Source organism: Choloepus didactylus, chromosome 24 (assembly GCF_015220235.1).
Source record: "Choloepus didactylus isolate mChoDid1 chromosome 24, mChoDid1.pri, whole genome shotgun sequence".
Taxonomy (NCBI): domain Eukaryota; kingdom Metazoa; phylum Chordata; class Mammalia; order Pilosa; family Megalonychidae; genus Choloepus; species Choloepus didactylus.
The window spans coordinates 1,719,732-1,735,507 of NC_051330.1; the positions used below are offsets into that span (position 1 = coordinate 1,719,732).

Below are 15,776 nucleotides of genomic sequence, written 5' to 3' on the forward strand. Positions count from 1 at the left end.
GCAGCAGTACGCTTTAAGGAGCTGTTCGGATAAAGTCTTACATCCTCAACTGCATTTGCATTGGATACAGAATTGGGTCTATGATAACACCCCCAAACAGACATAACTGGACATCTGCTCTGTGATATTGGGATTATTAAGATAACAATGCTATCCTTATTCTTAGTAAGTATACATAGTATACTTTGTGTAAACAACTTTAGATGCAATAAATAACATTTATAAAAAAAATCTCGTACATTCTCTCATAGGATGCACAGTATTCAAATGAAATGTAAAGTTAAAAAAGAAAACAATAACACCAAACATAGAAATAAAATTACAACATGTAATAAAATCAGAGCAGGTTCTCTGAAAAAAAAAAAAAATCCCAGCAAATTTAAGAGAAGACAATGTGGACAAAATTGGTGATGAGAAAGAGAAGATAATATAACCTGTTAAAATTGCAGATAAATACTATGCACAGTTGTAAACTAATAATTTTTTTGTTCAAAAACTAAAAGGTAAAATGTATAACTGATATAAGAAAAAGAAACCTTAAAGAGGTTAATACGTAAGGAAAACATTATGGGGAGAGAAACTAAGATGGCGGCTAGGTGAGACAGGGCTAAGGAACACCTCTGTGAAAAACATGAAGTAAGGACCAGAGAGTGACCCAGAGTACCGGTTTCAGCAATGCGCCAGCTGGACGAGGTCTGCTAGTTCCCTGGGGCCGTATACTTGGTGAAACCGGGAGTCGGCATTCTGAAATGAGTGAGTAAGCTGGCTGGAAGTCCCGCAGCTGTGCAGCGATCTGGAGAAGCCAGGGTTTGAAGTTTGGAGACTGATGGGCTCTTCAAAAAAAAAAAAAAAAGGGAAAAACCCAGGAGCAGCTGCAGCTGCGATAGTGGAAACCACGCAGTAAAACACAGCAAGAGGGGGCTGGGCCGGCCTCTCGGTGTCTGGCCAGGAAGATAGTCCGCTGCAGATACCCTTGGGGCCGGGGGAATGGAGGGGAGAGCCGGAAGCAGAAAGAAACCCCGTGGCTCGCAGCTGGCTCCCCGGAGGGCTGGATAAACTCCTGCCCGGGGCCGTGCCCACAGCCCAGAGCCCCGCCAGTTGTCCCAGAGCTGGGAAGGAGGAACTGTGCGAGGAGGAGGGTGTAAAGATGCCCCGTTCGGCCATCTTTGCATCAGGCTGAGAGCGCCTAGGCACAGCCCGGCTGCCGGGGCTTCCCTTGAGGGACGGCACACACTGGTGACACAGCACAGCATTCCCTTGGCAGAGGTCCTGGAGGATCGCGGCTGGGCGGGGGGATCCGCTCGGAGAACCCAGGGACACTACGCCAAGTCTGGTGGTTTGTGGGCCAGCGAGAGAAAGGGTCTGGGGCTGAACTGAAATGAAGGCTTGGACTCTTGCAGTGGCCTTGAATCTCCGGGAACCTGGGGGATTTGAATATTAAAGCTGTCCTTCCTCTCTGGCCACCCGTACACACGCCCCACATTCAGGGTGGACGGCTCCAGCAGCACACCCAAACTGAGTTCTCCAACTGAACCCCACAAGAATCATTTTCCCACACACCGCGGGGACAAGGTGGAGAACTGACTTGAGGGGTATAGGTGACTCACAGACGCCATCTGCTGGTTAGTCAGAGAAAGTGTATGTCACCAAACAGTGTTTCTGAAAAATTAGACAGGTTTTTTTTTTTTTTTTTTTTTAAACAACTTGAAAGAACCCTGTTGAGCAGAGCAAATGCCAAGAGGCCAAAAACAACAGAATATCTCAATGCATATGATAAAACCAGACGATATGGAGAATCCAACTCCAAACACACAAATCAAGTTGTCAGAAGAGACAAAGTACCTCACACAATTAATCAAAGAACTACAATCGAGGAATGAAAACATGGCAAAGGATTTAAAGGACATCAAGAGGACCATGGCCCAGGATATAAGTGACATAAAGAAGACCCTAGAAAAGCATAAAGAAGACATTGCAAGAGTAAATAAAAAAATAGAAGATCTTATGGAAATAAAAGAAACTGCTGGCCAAATTAAAAAGACTCTGGATATTCACAATACAAGAATAGAGGAAGGTGAATATCGTCTCAGTGTCCTAGAAGTCCACAGAACAGAAAATGAAAGAACAAAAGAAAGAATGGGGAAAAAAATAAAAAAAATCGAAATGGATCTCAGGGATACGATAGATAAAATAAAACGTCCAAACTTAAGACTCATTGGTGTCCCAGAAGGGGAAGAGAAGGGTAAAGGTCTAGAAAGAGTATTCAAAGAAATTGCTGAGGAAAACTTCCCAAACGTTCTACACAATATAAATACACAAAGCATAAATGCCCAGCGAACTCCAAATAGAATAAATCCAAATAAACCCACTCCGAGACATATTCTGATCAGACTCTCAAATACTGAAGAGAAGGAGCAAGTTCTGAAGGCAGCAAGAGAAAAGCAATTCACCACATACAAAGGAAACAACATAAGACTAAGTAGTGACTACTCAGCGGCCACCATGGAGGCAAGAAGGGAGTGGCATGGCATATTTAAAATACTGAGAGAGAAAAATTTCCAACCAAGAATACTTTATCCAGCAAACCTCTCCTTCAAATTTGAGGGAGAGCTTAAATTTTTCACAGACAAACAAATGTTGAGAGACTTTGCCAATAAAAGACCTGCCCTACTTCAGATTTTAAAGGGAGCCCTACCAACAGAGAAACAACAGAAAGGAGAAAGAGATATAGAGAATTTTAATAGACATATATAGTACCTTACATCCCAAAGTACCAGGACACTCATTTTTCTCTAGTGATCACGGATGTTTCTCCAGAAGGGACCATAAGCTGGGACATAAAACAAGCCTCAAGAAATTAAAAAAAAAAAAAAAAAAAAAAAAAAAAAAATTGAATATACTCAAAGCACATTCTCCAACCACAATGGAATACAACTAGAAGTCAATAATTTTTGAACTGTAACTCCACTATTTACTTCCTACATGATATAAATTACACAAACTCTAATGACAAATCAGTGGTTTTGAACTCAATGTAAAATATGTAATTTTAGACAACTATATAAAGGTGGGGGAATGGAGGAGTATAGGAACATAGTTTATGTGGCCTATTGAAGCGAAGGTGGTATCAAAGAAAAACAAGATTGATATGGATTTAAGAGGTTAATTCTAAGCCCCACACTAAACACAAAGAAATTATCAGAGAATATAACCACAGAGATGAAATGTAGAGTTCGGGTTAAGAGAAATGGGGGAAGGGGCAATGGGGAGTTAAGAAATGAGTGTAGGGTTGCTGTTTGAGGTGAAGAGAAATTTCTAGTAACGGATGGTGGGAAAGAGCATTACAACATTCTAAATGTGATTAATCCCACTAATGGAAGGCCAGGGAGGTGGTGGAATGGGAAGATTTAGGCTGTATATATGTTTCCACAGCTGAAAAAAAAAAAAAAAAGTCTAAATAGATGACGACTGAATGCCAAGGATGACCCTGGATGGGACTGAAGGATAGACGACAGGTGGCTCAAAGGGACACAGTTGAGACATAAGGAAAGGAAATATAGAATGTAAGCTTTGTATCATTGTTGAATCTCTTATACTTCTTAGCTGCACTTAATGGAATTGCATAAAAGAATGTTCTTGTTCATGGGAAGTGTATATGTGAATTATAGTGTATGTTCAAGGATGTGTGCAGCTTGCTCTCGTATGTTCAGAAGACAGAGCAATAGATGATGGATGATACGGAGGGAGGGAGGGAGGGAAAGAAATAGCGATGTGACAGCATGTTAAAGTTGGTGGATTGGGCTATCGGGGGGGGGGTCAGGGTATGATGGTATTCTGTGTATGGGGTTAGTATTGTTTTTGCAATTGTTCCTATAACTTTGAATTTATTTCAAAAAAAAATTATGAAAGTTATTAGCTGCATAACTGCAAGAACTTCCTCCACTGACTAAGACGCAATTCTGACTCTACCTGGAGGTGGGCTACACTGCTGGCTAAGGGAAGGCTTCTACCAAATTGCCCTTCAGACACAGTTTCAGGTTAGGAGGTTCCCCAGGGCCACCTGCACTTCTGATCAAGTGGCTACAAATTTGGGGATTCCCACCACCCCCTCACGTTCAATAATTCACCAGAAGGACTCACAGAACTCAGGAACGCTCTATACTTACAGTTAATTTTATTATAGTGAAAAGGATACAAATCAGAAGAAGCGCAAAGAAGAAACATGGGGCGGGGTCTGGGAGGGTCCCCAGTACAATTCTGTATTCTCTCCATGTGGAGACAGAACACAGCACCCTCTGGGTTATCCATGTGTATTACTAGTTATGGAAACTTGCAGGAGCCTCAGTGCCCAGCACTTTTTCTGGGGTCTCCTTATGGATGCATGATTGATGAAATCAAAGCCTGTAGGTTGAACTCCGTTTCCAGGCCCCTCCTCTCTGGACACGGGGCTGAGAAGCAGCTCTAAGTCCCCACGTGGTCATGTGGTTAGCAGCACTACCCGGGTGTGCTATCTGGGGCCCACCAGGAATAAAATGACGGGAAGTCTGAGGAAGTAAAGGTTGCTGCCCAGGAATCGGGACAAAGATCAGCCACATTAACACACTACACGATAGCAAACTACACGAACTGATGGCTCGGGCAATTTTCTTTAAGTTTACCGAGTAAACAATTCCTTCAGAATTGAAGCGATGTGGAGAAGGGAAGATAAAGCGATGGTCTGAGGGTTGGCTGGGCTCCACGCTGGCTTCACACTACTCCTGAGTGGTGTCACTTAAAAGCAACGTTAAATCTGTCCCAATTAGTTAACCTGCTCAGAGGCATTGTTTCTGTAAAACAGGGTTAACCATACTTGCTTCCCAGGTTGTAAGGATTAATTGGAGGAGGGAAGATAAATGACCCAACACAGTGCTGACCAAAACGTGCCCAAATGTCAATTCTCTCCTCTCTCTACTAATCTCATGGCTCAGAGAACAGAAAAATTAAAAAGGAAAGCTATCTAACAGACAGATTTTTTCTTACTATGATTAAAGTAAGTCTCTATTCTAAACCAAGAGTTATTAGTGCAACAATGGAAAAGTTCTAGGCCCTATCCCTTGAAAACCAGAAATAAAACCTATTATCATTGCTCTATATGGTTTTTAAAGTCTTGGTCAGTCATTAAGACATGAAACAGAAATTAAAAGAATAAAAAACTAAACTAAAAATGAATCCAATCACTATTTTAAGAATTAATAATTAAAGAGTGAAAAGGGAAAAATAAATATTTGAATATGACTAGCATCATTTGAGATCTGGTATGATCAGATCAGCAATTTCCAAATACAAAACAAAACAAGAAGATGATTTCATTCAAAAATTAAAATATAACTCTAATGGTGTGAAAGGAACTATAGATTGACCTCCAGGTTTTAAAATGGCTCCCCACAAAGGATGCACCCAAGGAACTTTAGGAATGTGCAGCTTGGAGATGGAGACTTACAAGAAACAGGACAAGAAAAACAGGACTAAGCTCTGACCAGCTGGTTCTGAACAAGACTCCTTCTGCTTTGATGTTCCAATACGCAGCTAGAACAGAACTTGCCTGACAACTGTCATCTCCCATTTTTTTTGTACTATTAATTCCCAATGCCCCCAAACACTTTGGAACACCTGCTTTTATTTGGTGCTGCCCAATTTGCGAATTGTTATACTGTTAATTAAGCTCTCTTCTTTCCATTTGCAATAGCACTTCTTTTGTCAACAGGAAACAGGGGAAAGAGCTACAAAACTTCACATGGAGCTATATAACAAGACTTCTTCCTGTGTCTGATTGACTGCTACCATCCTTCCTGAACTGGCTCAAGTGTGGACTTCACCGCAGTTCAGAGATAAGACGTGCTGTAACAGAGGGTTGTAAAATGCCCCTAGAGAAGGCCTGTACCTGACCATCTGTTTTCTTCATGGCATCATCCACAGCTGACTATTATTAGGAAAAATCAAATGGCCACATGCATTGGGTATTGCCAGGACAGACCCCCTTTCCAAGGAGGGCTTGTCCAGATGACAAAAACAACTGACCTGCAGGGTTTTCCGAGAAAATGGAACACACTCTATAGGGCTGCTGATAAGCAATACCTGGTGATTCTGATCCAGGAGAGCTAGCTTATCAGATGGACAAGCATACCACACTGATCAGTGCACATCTGCTCCCCATTTTGTAAGACCCCCACCCCCATGTAAAATGGAAGCCTAACATCAGCCAATCAGAACATTCCCTCACCTGCTTCCGCATTCACTCTATACAAGCTTCCCGTTTCTGCATCCTCAACGGAGCTCCCTTCTGTTTTCTGAACGGAACACTGCCTAATTCATGAATTGCTCAATAAAGCCGTGGGATCTGAAATTTAACATTACTGACAAGTTTTTCTTTATAAAATCCCGTCTATGCATAAAATCCCTTCAATTTCATACTCCTCCCACATAACTGCTCAAAGGATTAATTTTAATGATGAATAAATGGATGGATGAATGATTTAAATATAAACAGAGAATCAGGACTCTGGATGAATTTCTTTTGTTTAATTTCCTTTTTTGTTGCTGTAACACTGTATAACACTGTGTAAACTGTTAAGAATACCTTAGTTTGGTTGTAATAGAACATACAAATTTATACATCATTCAGAATGCTAGTGGGGCAAACTAAAATATACTTTTTTGATAAACGAGTTTTGGAGTTAAGATTTTTAAATTCCATAACAGATTGTGTTTTAGACATTCCAGGTTAATAGTACTTACGGCAGGATGTAAATCCCTGCCTACTTCACCAGGCTATCGTGAAAAAGCAATAATAAAATGTTAAAAATATTTTGCAGGCAGCAAAACGCTACCTGAAAGTGAAACATTACTAGAGTGTCTTAGATAAGACAGTAAGATGACTAGAATATTGAGAGGAAGGGGCAACAGATGATTCCTGCTCCTTAAGGTACCAGATATCATGGGCTCCTCAAGCCAAGTAACAGCCACCGAAACGCCAGGTTTGCTGTGTCCCCAGTCAACAAATCCACGCGACTTACTGGGTGCCAAGCACTCTGCTCAGTGTGAACGACAGAACCAAACATGAGACACATTTGGTTTGTGTCTTCGTGGTACTTATAATCCAGCAAGGTGCCTGGCAAAAGGTAGAAGATAAGTAAATGCTGGCTGAACATATGTACGCTCGGATGAACAAATATGAAGGCAGTTGAAGAAATGCTAAATATTTAGCTGGGAGAAGAGACACCTTAGTGGGCACATCAAAGTTGGCTCCTAATGCTGAAAGCTGTCCGGCTGGGTGTAACATTGGGTGATTTCAGAAGCAACACTATGATTACGCAGCAGCCATTATAAAGAGGCAGATTAAAGCCCGACGAAGGAAGGATGCTTTTGAAGAGTAAAACTGCTGTCTGCAAAGAAATGTCTTCTGTCAGAGGGAAGGAGGTTCCTCCTTACTAGTGAATTTAAGCAGAGATTGCACTGTCAGATGCTGAACAGGCCACTTACGCATAAGTGGGGATGGGCTGGGAGGGGGGAGCTGCCCAGATTCCATTTTAGGTCTTCTCCAAACTAGAAACTCTATTAATCTAAATCAAACAAGGAGAGAAGAAAAATCATAGAGTAGGGTCAAGGGAGGCTCAAACTGCCATCAGGAAAGGAGTGGCACACGGCAACAAGTGTGGAGACAATGAATCGCGGTGAACAAGAAGTGAAAGATGCTCATTTGTCACTCCCCAGGCCAGCTGGGTTCCTCCCGATGCCTCCGTCGGTGTGACTCTTACCAAGCCAGGAGCCCCCCGAGGCGTCCTCCCGCAAACATTCTTCCCCTTCTCCCAACTGGGAAAACACATTTGGTCTGGGTCCCAAGAGGCCTGTTTTGGAGGGAAAAAAAAAAGGGACCATCACTATTCATACCAGAGATAAAACCACCGCAGAGATGAGCTCTGGTCCTTGGAACTTCCTGGAAAAGGTGAATTGAAAGGAAGGCCCGGGGTAGAGACACGCAGGCCAGCTGGACGGACTCCATGTCATGTTCCCAGCAGGAAAAGACGGCTTGGGTCTGACGCAGACAATCTGTTCCACGGACCTCTGGAACATGCTGGAAGGGAACGGAGGATTCAACCCCGGTCAGCTTTGAGGCTTCAGCACTTTGACTCCAAAAGAGTCCTGGGCCTGGGCCACGAAGGGTAGGCAACTAGCAGCCTGGATGACCACATCCTTGATGGACCCATTTCCAGCCCAGTCTTCTACATGGTACCCGCTTAAGGGTCCCCAAGAGATCCCCAGATCTGAAGATAAGCCCTGAGAGGCTCCCCGTCTTACCAAGAGAGACCAGGTTGCTGTAGTTCTCCAGCATCACATCCCTGTACAGGGCCTTCTGAGCAGGGTTCAGCTGCCCCCATTCGTCCTGCGTGAAGAGCACGGCCACGTCCCTGAACGTCACCGATTCCTGTAAACAGCAAACACTCTTGTTGGCCAGGAGTTACCCCTTCACGTGGTTCTCTGAAAAAGGCCGGGGCTGGCAGCCTTTGAAGAGCTCGCTGAGATTTAAAGGACTGTTAGACTACAGGGAGCTGGTGCTCTGTGGCAAGCTAAAGATTTCCTCAGGGGCTTAGCTTTGTATTAGACTTTACCCCCCCACTTCGAGGAAATATATACTGTAGAGAAGATACGCTTCCTCAGCAGTGGGACCTCATGTTTGCTGTTTGTTTTGCCCAGAATATTTTCTCCTGCACCCTCAATCTACCCAGCCAACCCAATATGACGAAAGTCTACTTCAGGCCTTGGTGTAGATGTTACTTCCCCGACTACCCCTATAGTTACCTGTGCAGATCCATCAAAGCACTGTCCAGTTTAATTGTGCTATTTGGTTGACATTTTGGTCTCTCCACTGGACTCAACTCCAAAAAGGTACAGACCGTTTCTACATGCACCTTGCATTCTTAAGGTTACTCAGTACCTCATGGACTCAACACCTAGTATTTGTCACTCAGCAACCTCCACTCTTCTTGATCTGTCCCCCTCCCCATCTCCAGCACAGGCATTCCGTCCACTACAACCTTGTCTCCTCTGATCACAAGTAGTCTTTTCTTCGGAAATTTGAAACAGGGCCAGACAGACAACAGTTTCTCTCAATCTAACATGCAAAACTCAGTAGTTAACGGTCTTCCATGTGGACCAGGAAGGTAAGGGAGGTGGGGTACGATGAGAAAGAAGAATTAAGCACAAACACAGAGAAGTCAAGGGGCCAATAGAAAGGACTTTTAGGGTTTTCTAGATTTTTCCAGACCTCCCCACTTCTAGAGCCCAAATCCAGTTGTCTCCTTGCCCTTGGATTTTGGGAGCCACCCCAGTGTCTTTCCAATAAATGCCTGCTTGTGCTTAAGGTAGTCTGAGTCAGCTTTCTGCTACCTGCGTGCAGTCTCCAACATAGCTGGCAATCAAGAAACACTTGTTGCATTGAACCATGAACCAGTTTATCAGGGACCTTTGTACCTCCAGCACAGACAACAGTGCCTAGTACATTTTATATCCCTAATATAAGTCTGATGAATGGCAACCAAATGAAGGCAGCCTGTAGGTCTGAGACCAATTGTGTGACACAGGAAATCTGAGGAAAAGGTTAGGGAAGGGAAATAACACAGTAGACCGGCACCATGGAAACAGGTTTCAAAAAAAAAAAGTGGTCCCTGAGATGGGTCCTGAAGGGCAAGTCGGAAGTTGAGAGGATGAGGGCGAGCAGCGGAAGGGCTGGGACTGGGCTGAACATGGCACCTGCAGCCAACTCTCATCCCTTCCAAATTATTTCGGCTACAGATTCCTGTTCTGAAAGGTTTAAATGTGAGGAATTACAACAATTTTACCAAATGCAGGAGAATTTATACACCCAAATGAATGTTCTCCCCTTCAAAGTGGAGCCCATGTCCTTCTTCTAAAGAGGTGGGTACTGCTCAAAAATTTTTGAGGAATTTCTTGAGTTTGGAAGCATAGTCCTTTGGATAATTTTACTGGTACCCAATATTCCTCTGAGGTAAAAAACAAATGATCAAAAAACCCCCACAAAAACTCCAGTAAATCCCACTTCCCCAAGAAAGGCTTGAGGCCTCAACATCCGACGTTAGCTACCGCTTTACTGCTTTAGACTCCTCAACTTACAGGCTAGTGGACAGAGTACAGGTTTGCACATCAGACTGACTGGGTTCCGGTCCCAGCTGTGCCACTTATGTGGCCTTTAGCAAGTTACTCAGCTCCAACATCCACTAGGATGAACCCAATATGAGGAGGGGGCAACTGGGGTCAGGACTCTGGGTGAAACTGGAATCAGACTAAAGCCCCTGGTCAGAGTAAGGAAACATGCCTACCTTCTTCAAATACACAAGGCAATTTAGGGAAAACAAACAAATGAATACCCCTGCCTCACCTGGACCATGGTTGGCAGGTGCCTGACGGCCATTCCTTCTTCTCTCAAGAGCCCTCTTAGGGGAAGGCAAAGCCGGGAAGGAGGCAGGTCTGGACCGTTGCTGCAGCCAAGCTCCTTGGGCTAGGAGCTCCCACACACCTGTGATGAGGAGCAGCCTGGGTTAAAGACGCCACACAGCGGTTCAGAGGGAGACTCTGCACATTCACTTTCTGGGAGTCCTCCAATACTCCCAGGTAATGAATTCTTTATCCCGTTTGCTCCTCATTCTGAGAGTATTTGGGTTTGCCTCCACTGTAAAGTGTATCACTCAGCATGCCGCCTTTCTCTAGTGCCTGAACCAAATCCTCCACATGTCCCCTCTGATATCTTAAAGCCATTGCTTTCTAGGACAGAAAGCTTGCTCCCGCTCCAGGACCTGAGCTTTGCATCCACCTTCCCACCTTTCACCTGCAGCTACAGGTAGAGGTCTCAAGGGAAGTGTGTCCCCTCCAGGACAGGTGCCTAATCCTGGCAGGGAGGTGGAAGAAATGGGGAAAGGAGGGTCTTTTTCTTTCTGTAAAAGGAAGCTGAGAGATCTAAAAGTTCACTGTCAAAGTCCCTGGGCGCGCCCTTCTCTGGCCTCGGGCCTCTCAACTCCAAGGAGCTCACTCCCTGGGGTTCAGTGTGGGTGTCCTGGAGCCAAGGTGAGCCCGAAGCTGGAAGGCTGTGAGTGCTGGGGGGCGGGGGAGCGGACAGGACAGGAATCTGTTGAAGAGCGGCCGTCCCGCCCCCCGCCGCCCTGCCACCACCCCTGGGTGCTGCTGCAGCGACTGCGCCCGCCCTGCCCCGGACGAGTCCCTCACACGGCTCCGCACCGCACGGAGGGCGTCCACGGCCCGAGCGCGAGCCGGCTTCCCGGGGCTGGGCCGGGGCCTGCACCCACGACGCCCGCGCCGGGCCGCCTCCCCTTCCCTCCCCGGGCCCGGTCTCGGACCCCCATTCGGGGAAGGCGGGGGCTCAGACCCGCGTCCTCAGGGACTGACCGCGGCCCGACCGCCTTTCCCGCGCCCCTGTCCCCGGGCCGACCCGCGCCCCCACGGCCGCGCCCCCTCGCCCGCGGCGGCCCTGGCCACAGTGCCTGGTCACCACCGGGTTGCCCTGGGAGGAGCCTCCGCCCGCCGGGGGACACCGCGACGGCCACATCGCAGCGACAGCACAATGAGCCGCAGCCCCGGGCAGGGTCTGCACCGCGCGTGCGCGTTGCCCAGGGAACGCGGGGCCGAGTCCACACAGGAGTCCGGGAGGCAGGCTCCGACCTCCCAGCACCCGGCCGCGAGCCAGCCAATCAGCGCCGGGCTGCGGAGGGACCGCGCGCCTGCGCAGACCGGGAAGCGTCTGGGTCTGGCGGCTCTCCGCGTGGAGACTACATTTCCCAGAGGCCTCGGCGGGGCGCTTTCGGTTCGGACTCGGGCTCGACCCCTCACCTTGAGGTGATGCCCGGGAGGGTTTGGATCAGCGAGAGGGGTTAGTCCCGGGAGCGGCGCCGGACGCGGATCGGGAAGGTCCCGGAGGAGAGAGGAGGGGTGACGAGCCGAGAGCGCGCGACCCTGAAGGAGATCGGCTCGGGAAGCGGGGGGCCTGCGCCTGGGCCCTCGGGAAGCACACTGGACTTCCAGTTTCGCATGGCGGCCGGGCCAGTGGGGGCTGGATGGACAAGTGAGGAAAACTGCGTGAGTGGGTGTGGGGGACGGGGAGGGCAGGGGCGGTAGGCCGAAGACGGGAGAGTTAGGAGGCTGCCGGGGCGATTCGGGACACCCAGGACCGGGTGTGGCCTTGGAGACCGACTGGACCGAGTTCTCGGGGTCCTATCACAGGGGGAGGGGAAGGGGAGGGAGGAGCCAGGATACCAACAAGTCTGTCTTGGACAACTGGGTGATATTTAGAGAAGGTGGCATTTTAATTTTTGTTGATCGTATTTTGCAGGAGTGGGGAGGAATTGGGGTGGGGGGAGTGGGGTAGGATGAGATGATGTATAGGAAAACGCAACTGGAGATACTTAATTGCCTTTGAGTAGTATGTGCTGGTTTGGATGGGTTATGTACCCCAGAAAAGCCCATGGTCTTTTTTTTTTTTTTTTTCCCACTTTTTTTTTAATCTTCATTTTATTGAGATATATTCACATACCAAGCAGTCATACAAAACAAATCGTACATTCGATTGTTCACAGTACCATCACATAGTTGTACATTCATCACCTAAATCAATCCCTGACACCTTCATTAGCACACACACAAAAATAACAAGAATAATAAGTAAAATGAAAACAAAGTAAAAAAGAACACGGGGTACCTTTGTCTGTTTGTTTCCTTCCCCTATTTTTCTACTCATCCATCCATAAACTAGACAAAGTGGAGTGTGGTCCTTATGGCTTTCCCAATTCCATTGTCACCCCTCATAAGCTATATTTTTATACAATTGTCTTTGAGATTCATGGGTTCTGGGTTGTAGTTTGATAGTTTCAGGTATCCACCACCAGCTACCCCAATTCTTTAGAACCTAAAAAGGGTTGTCTAAATTGTGCGTAAGAGTGCCCACCAGAGTGACCTCTCGGCTCCTTTTGGAATCTCTCTGCCACTCAAGCTTATTTCATTTCCTTTCACATCCCCCTTTTAAGACCATGGTCTTTTAATCCAGTCTTGTGGGGGCAGAGCTGTTGTGGGTGGGACCTTTTGATTAGGTTGTTTCCATGGAGATGTGGCCCACCCAATTCAATGTGGGTCTTCATCCTTTACTGCAGTCCTTTAAGAGAGCTCATGGAGAGAGGTGCTTGGAAAAAAAACACCCTGGAAGAAGAAGGACCCACAAAGGAAGTTGAGATAGAAGCCCAGAGACGTTTTTGGAGAAAGCCACTAAAACCAGAAGCTAAACCCGGGAGAGAAGGATCAGTGTGGCCATGTACCTTCCCATGTGACAGAGGAACCAGGTACACCATTGGCCTTTCTTCAGAGAAGGTATCTACCTATTGATGCCCTATTTTGGACATTTTCATGGCCTTAGAACTGTAAATTTGCAATGTAATAAATCCCCAGTGAAAAAGCCAGTCCATTTCTGGTATATTGTATTCTGGCAGGTTTAGCAAACTGAAACAATTGTGTTTTTGTGGAGCTCAGGAAGGAAAGATGAGAGGGTTGTTAATTTTGTCAGTGGTCAATAAAGTCTAGTTGTGATTGAAGGTTTGTCAGTTAGGGAATTATTGGTCAGCTTTTAGAAAGTGGTGTCAGTGACTTCATTTATGTGACACGACAACATTGTTTTAGGTTTTATTGGAAATTGCATTTCTAGGACCATATAGAGCACTTATTGTCAATCAATATTCTAGGGGCTGGAGAACTCACAGTGAAAACCCTGCACTCAGGGAGATACAACTCTTCTAGGGGAGGTGGTTAATAAAACAGTTAAAAATCTATCAAGTGATCTCTTTGTGTATAACCTGATCGGTCTCTGGAACATTGGGTATCTGTGTGACACCTGAAACTCAGAGCTAGAGCTCAGCAGATACGAATGTCAGTATTAGCACACACAGCAACTGTTAAAAAAAAAAAAAAGGCTGAAAAAGAGCCCAGACTTCTATTAGAGATATGAATGAAGCAGATCTGGTTAAGACTAGGGCAAATTGGGCCAAAGGGTAAAGGTTCAAACTGACTGTGTTTTAAAACTTCAGCTTTCACGTGAGACCAAGGGAAGAGATGTTTATTTGGTGCAGGATCTATATTTTCTAAACAATATAACTTCTACAATCAGGTTGTTCGAACACCATAATTACATGGAACTTTGAATAGGAAGTAAGATCTGGTAGGTTAGTATAGGTTAGAGTGAAATAACGACACATCCCAAGGTAGTTTGGGCAGAGAATAAAAATATATATGCAGGGCCCCCTGGAGGAGCTGGGGGAAAATGCAGAAGAGTTGGACTTCCAATCACCTGGACTGATGCTGATGTTCTCACAAACACTGAGGACGACGGTGTAGTATGCTGAGCCCCCTATAATGAGACTTGCCCTTATGAAGCTCATTACTGCAAAGGAGAGGCTAAACCTGCTTATAATTGTGCCTACAGTCTCCTCCTGAGTGCCTCTGTGTTGCTTAGATGTGGTCTCTCTATCTAAGCCAACTCAGCAGGTGAACTCACTGCCGTCCCCCATACATGGGACCTGACTCCCAAGGGTGTAAATTTCCCTGGCAATGCAGGATATGACTCCTGGGGATGAATCTGGACCCGACATCATGGGATTGAGAACATCTTGACCTAAAGGGGGAGGTGAAACGAAATAAAGTTTCAATGGCTGAGAGATTCCAAATGGAGTCGAGAGGTCACTCTGGTGGACATTCTTATGCACTATATAGATAACCCTTTTTAGGTTTTAATGCATTGGAATAGCTAGAAGTAAATACCTGAAACTATCAAACTGCAACCGAGTAGCCTTGACTCCTGAAGACAATTGTATAACAATGTAGATTACAAGGGGTGACAGTGTGATTTTGAAAACCTTGTGGATCACACTCCCTTTATCCAGTGTATGGATGGATGAGTAGAAAAAGGGGGAGAAAAACTAAATGAGAAATAGGGTGAGATGGGGGGTGTGTGATTTGGGTGTTCTTTTTTACTTTTATTTTTTATTCTTATTCTTTCTCGTGTAAGGAAAATGTTCAAAAATAGATTGGAGTGATAAATGCATAACTATATGATGGTACTGTGAACAGCTGATTGTACACCATGGATAACTATGGTTTGTGAATATAACTCAATAAAACTGAATTTAATTAAAAAAAATCTACCAGGTGATAAGTGATATAAAAAAATGTAAACCTGTATTAGGGATTAGAGTGTGCCAGGGGATTGGGGATTATTTAAAATAGTGTTCTGGGACATTCTCTTTGAGGAAGTGACATTTGAGCAGAAATTTTAATACAGTGAGGGAAGACACCATGTGAATATCTGGGGGAGAGCCTTCTAAGGAGAAGGAACAGAAATGAAGTCCAACAATAGAAATATGCTTGATGAGTTTGAGGCTTAGTAAGGCCAGGCTGACGATAGAGAGCATAGTAACAACAGAGGGTGGGAGATGAGGTTGGAGTAGTAGATGCTTTGAAGGCCATCAGAGGAACTTTAGATTTATTCTGTGGGTGAAGGGAAACCATTGGAGGGATATGTGCAACATGGCCAGGCACATTTTGATAGAATCAGTAGCCAGATGTGGGGAGAACAGGCTATGGTAGGGCTAGAGGGGGTGCAGGGAAACCAGTTTGGGAGCCCTAATAGTCTGGGTGAGGGATGTTCTTCCACAAGAATATCACCTTTCTACTTG

The 15,776-nt window shown here is 45.7% G+C and overlaps 1 protein-coding gene across 4 annotated transcripts in view; it reads right to left on the bottom strand.

Moving 5' to 3' along the window:
- Positions 1–11,700, bottom strand: part of ZNF454 (zinc finger protein 454) — a 36,621-nt gene extending 24,921 nt beyond the window's left edge. Inside the window, exons 1-4 of one of the 4 annotated variants that reach the window (XM_037817739.1) lie at positions 11,561–11,691; positions 10,433–10,570; positions 8,335–8,461; positions 7,794–7,883 (exon numbers count right to left, since the gene is read on the bottom strand). In XM_037817739.1, coding sequence (XP_037673667.1) covers positions 7,794–7,883; positions 8,335–8,461; positions 10,433–10,465 — 250 coding nt within the window. In that variant the 5' untranslated portion in view covers positions 10,466–10,570; positions 11,561–11,691. Of the gene's footprint in view, positions 1–7,793; positions 7,884–8,334; positions 8,462–10,432; positions 11,522–11,549 lie in introns of those variants that run through there. The other 3 variants (XM_037817738.1, XM_037817737.1, XM_037817736.1) reach the window with 3 other exon arrangements.
- Positions 11,701–15,776: the final 4,076 nt, after the last annotated feature.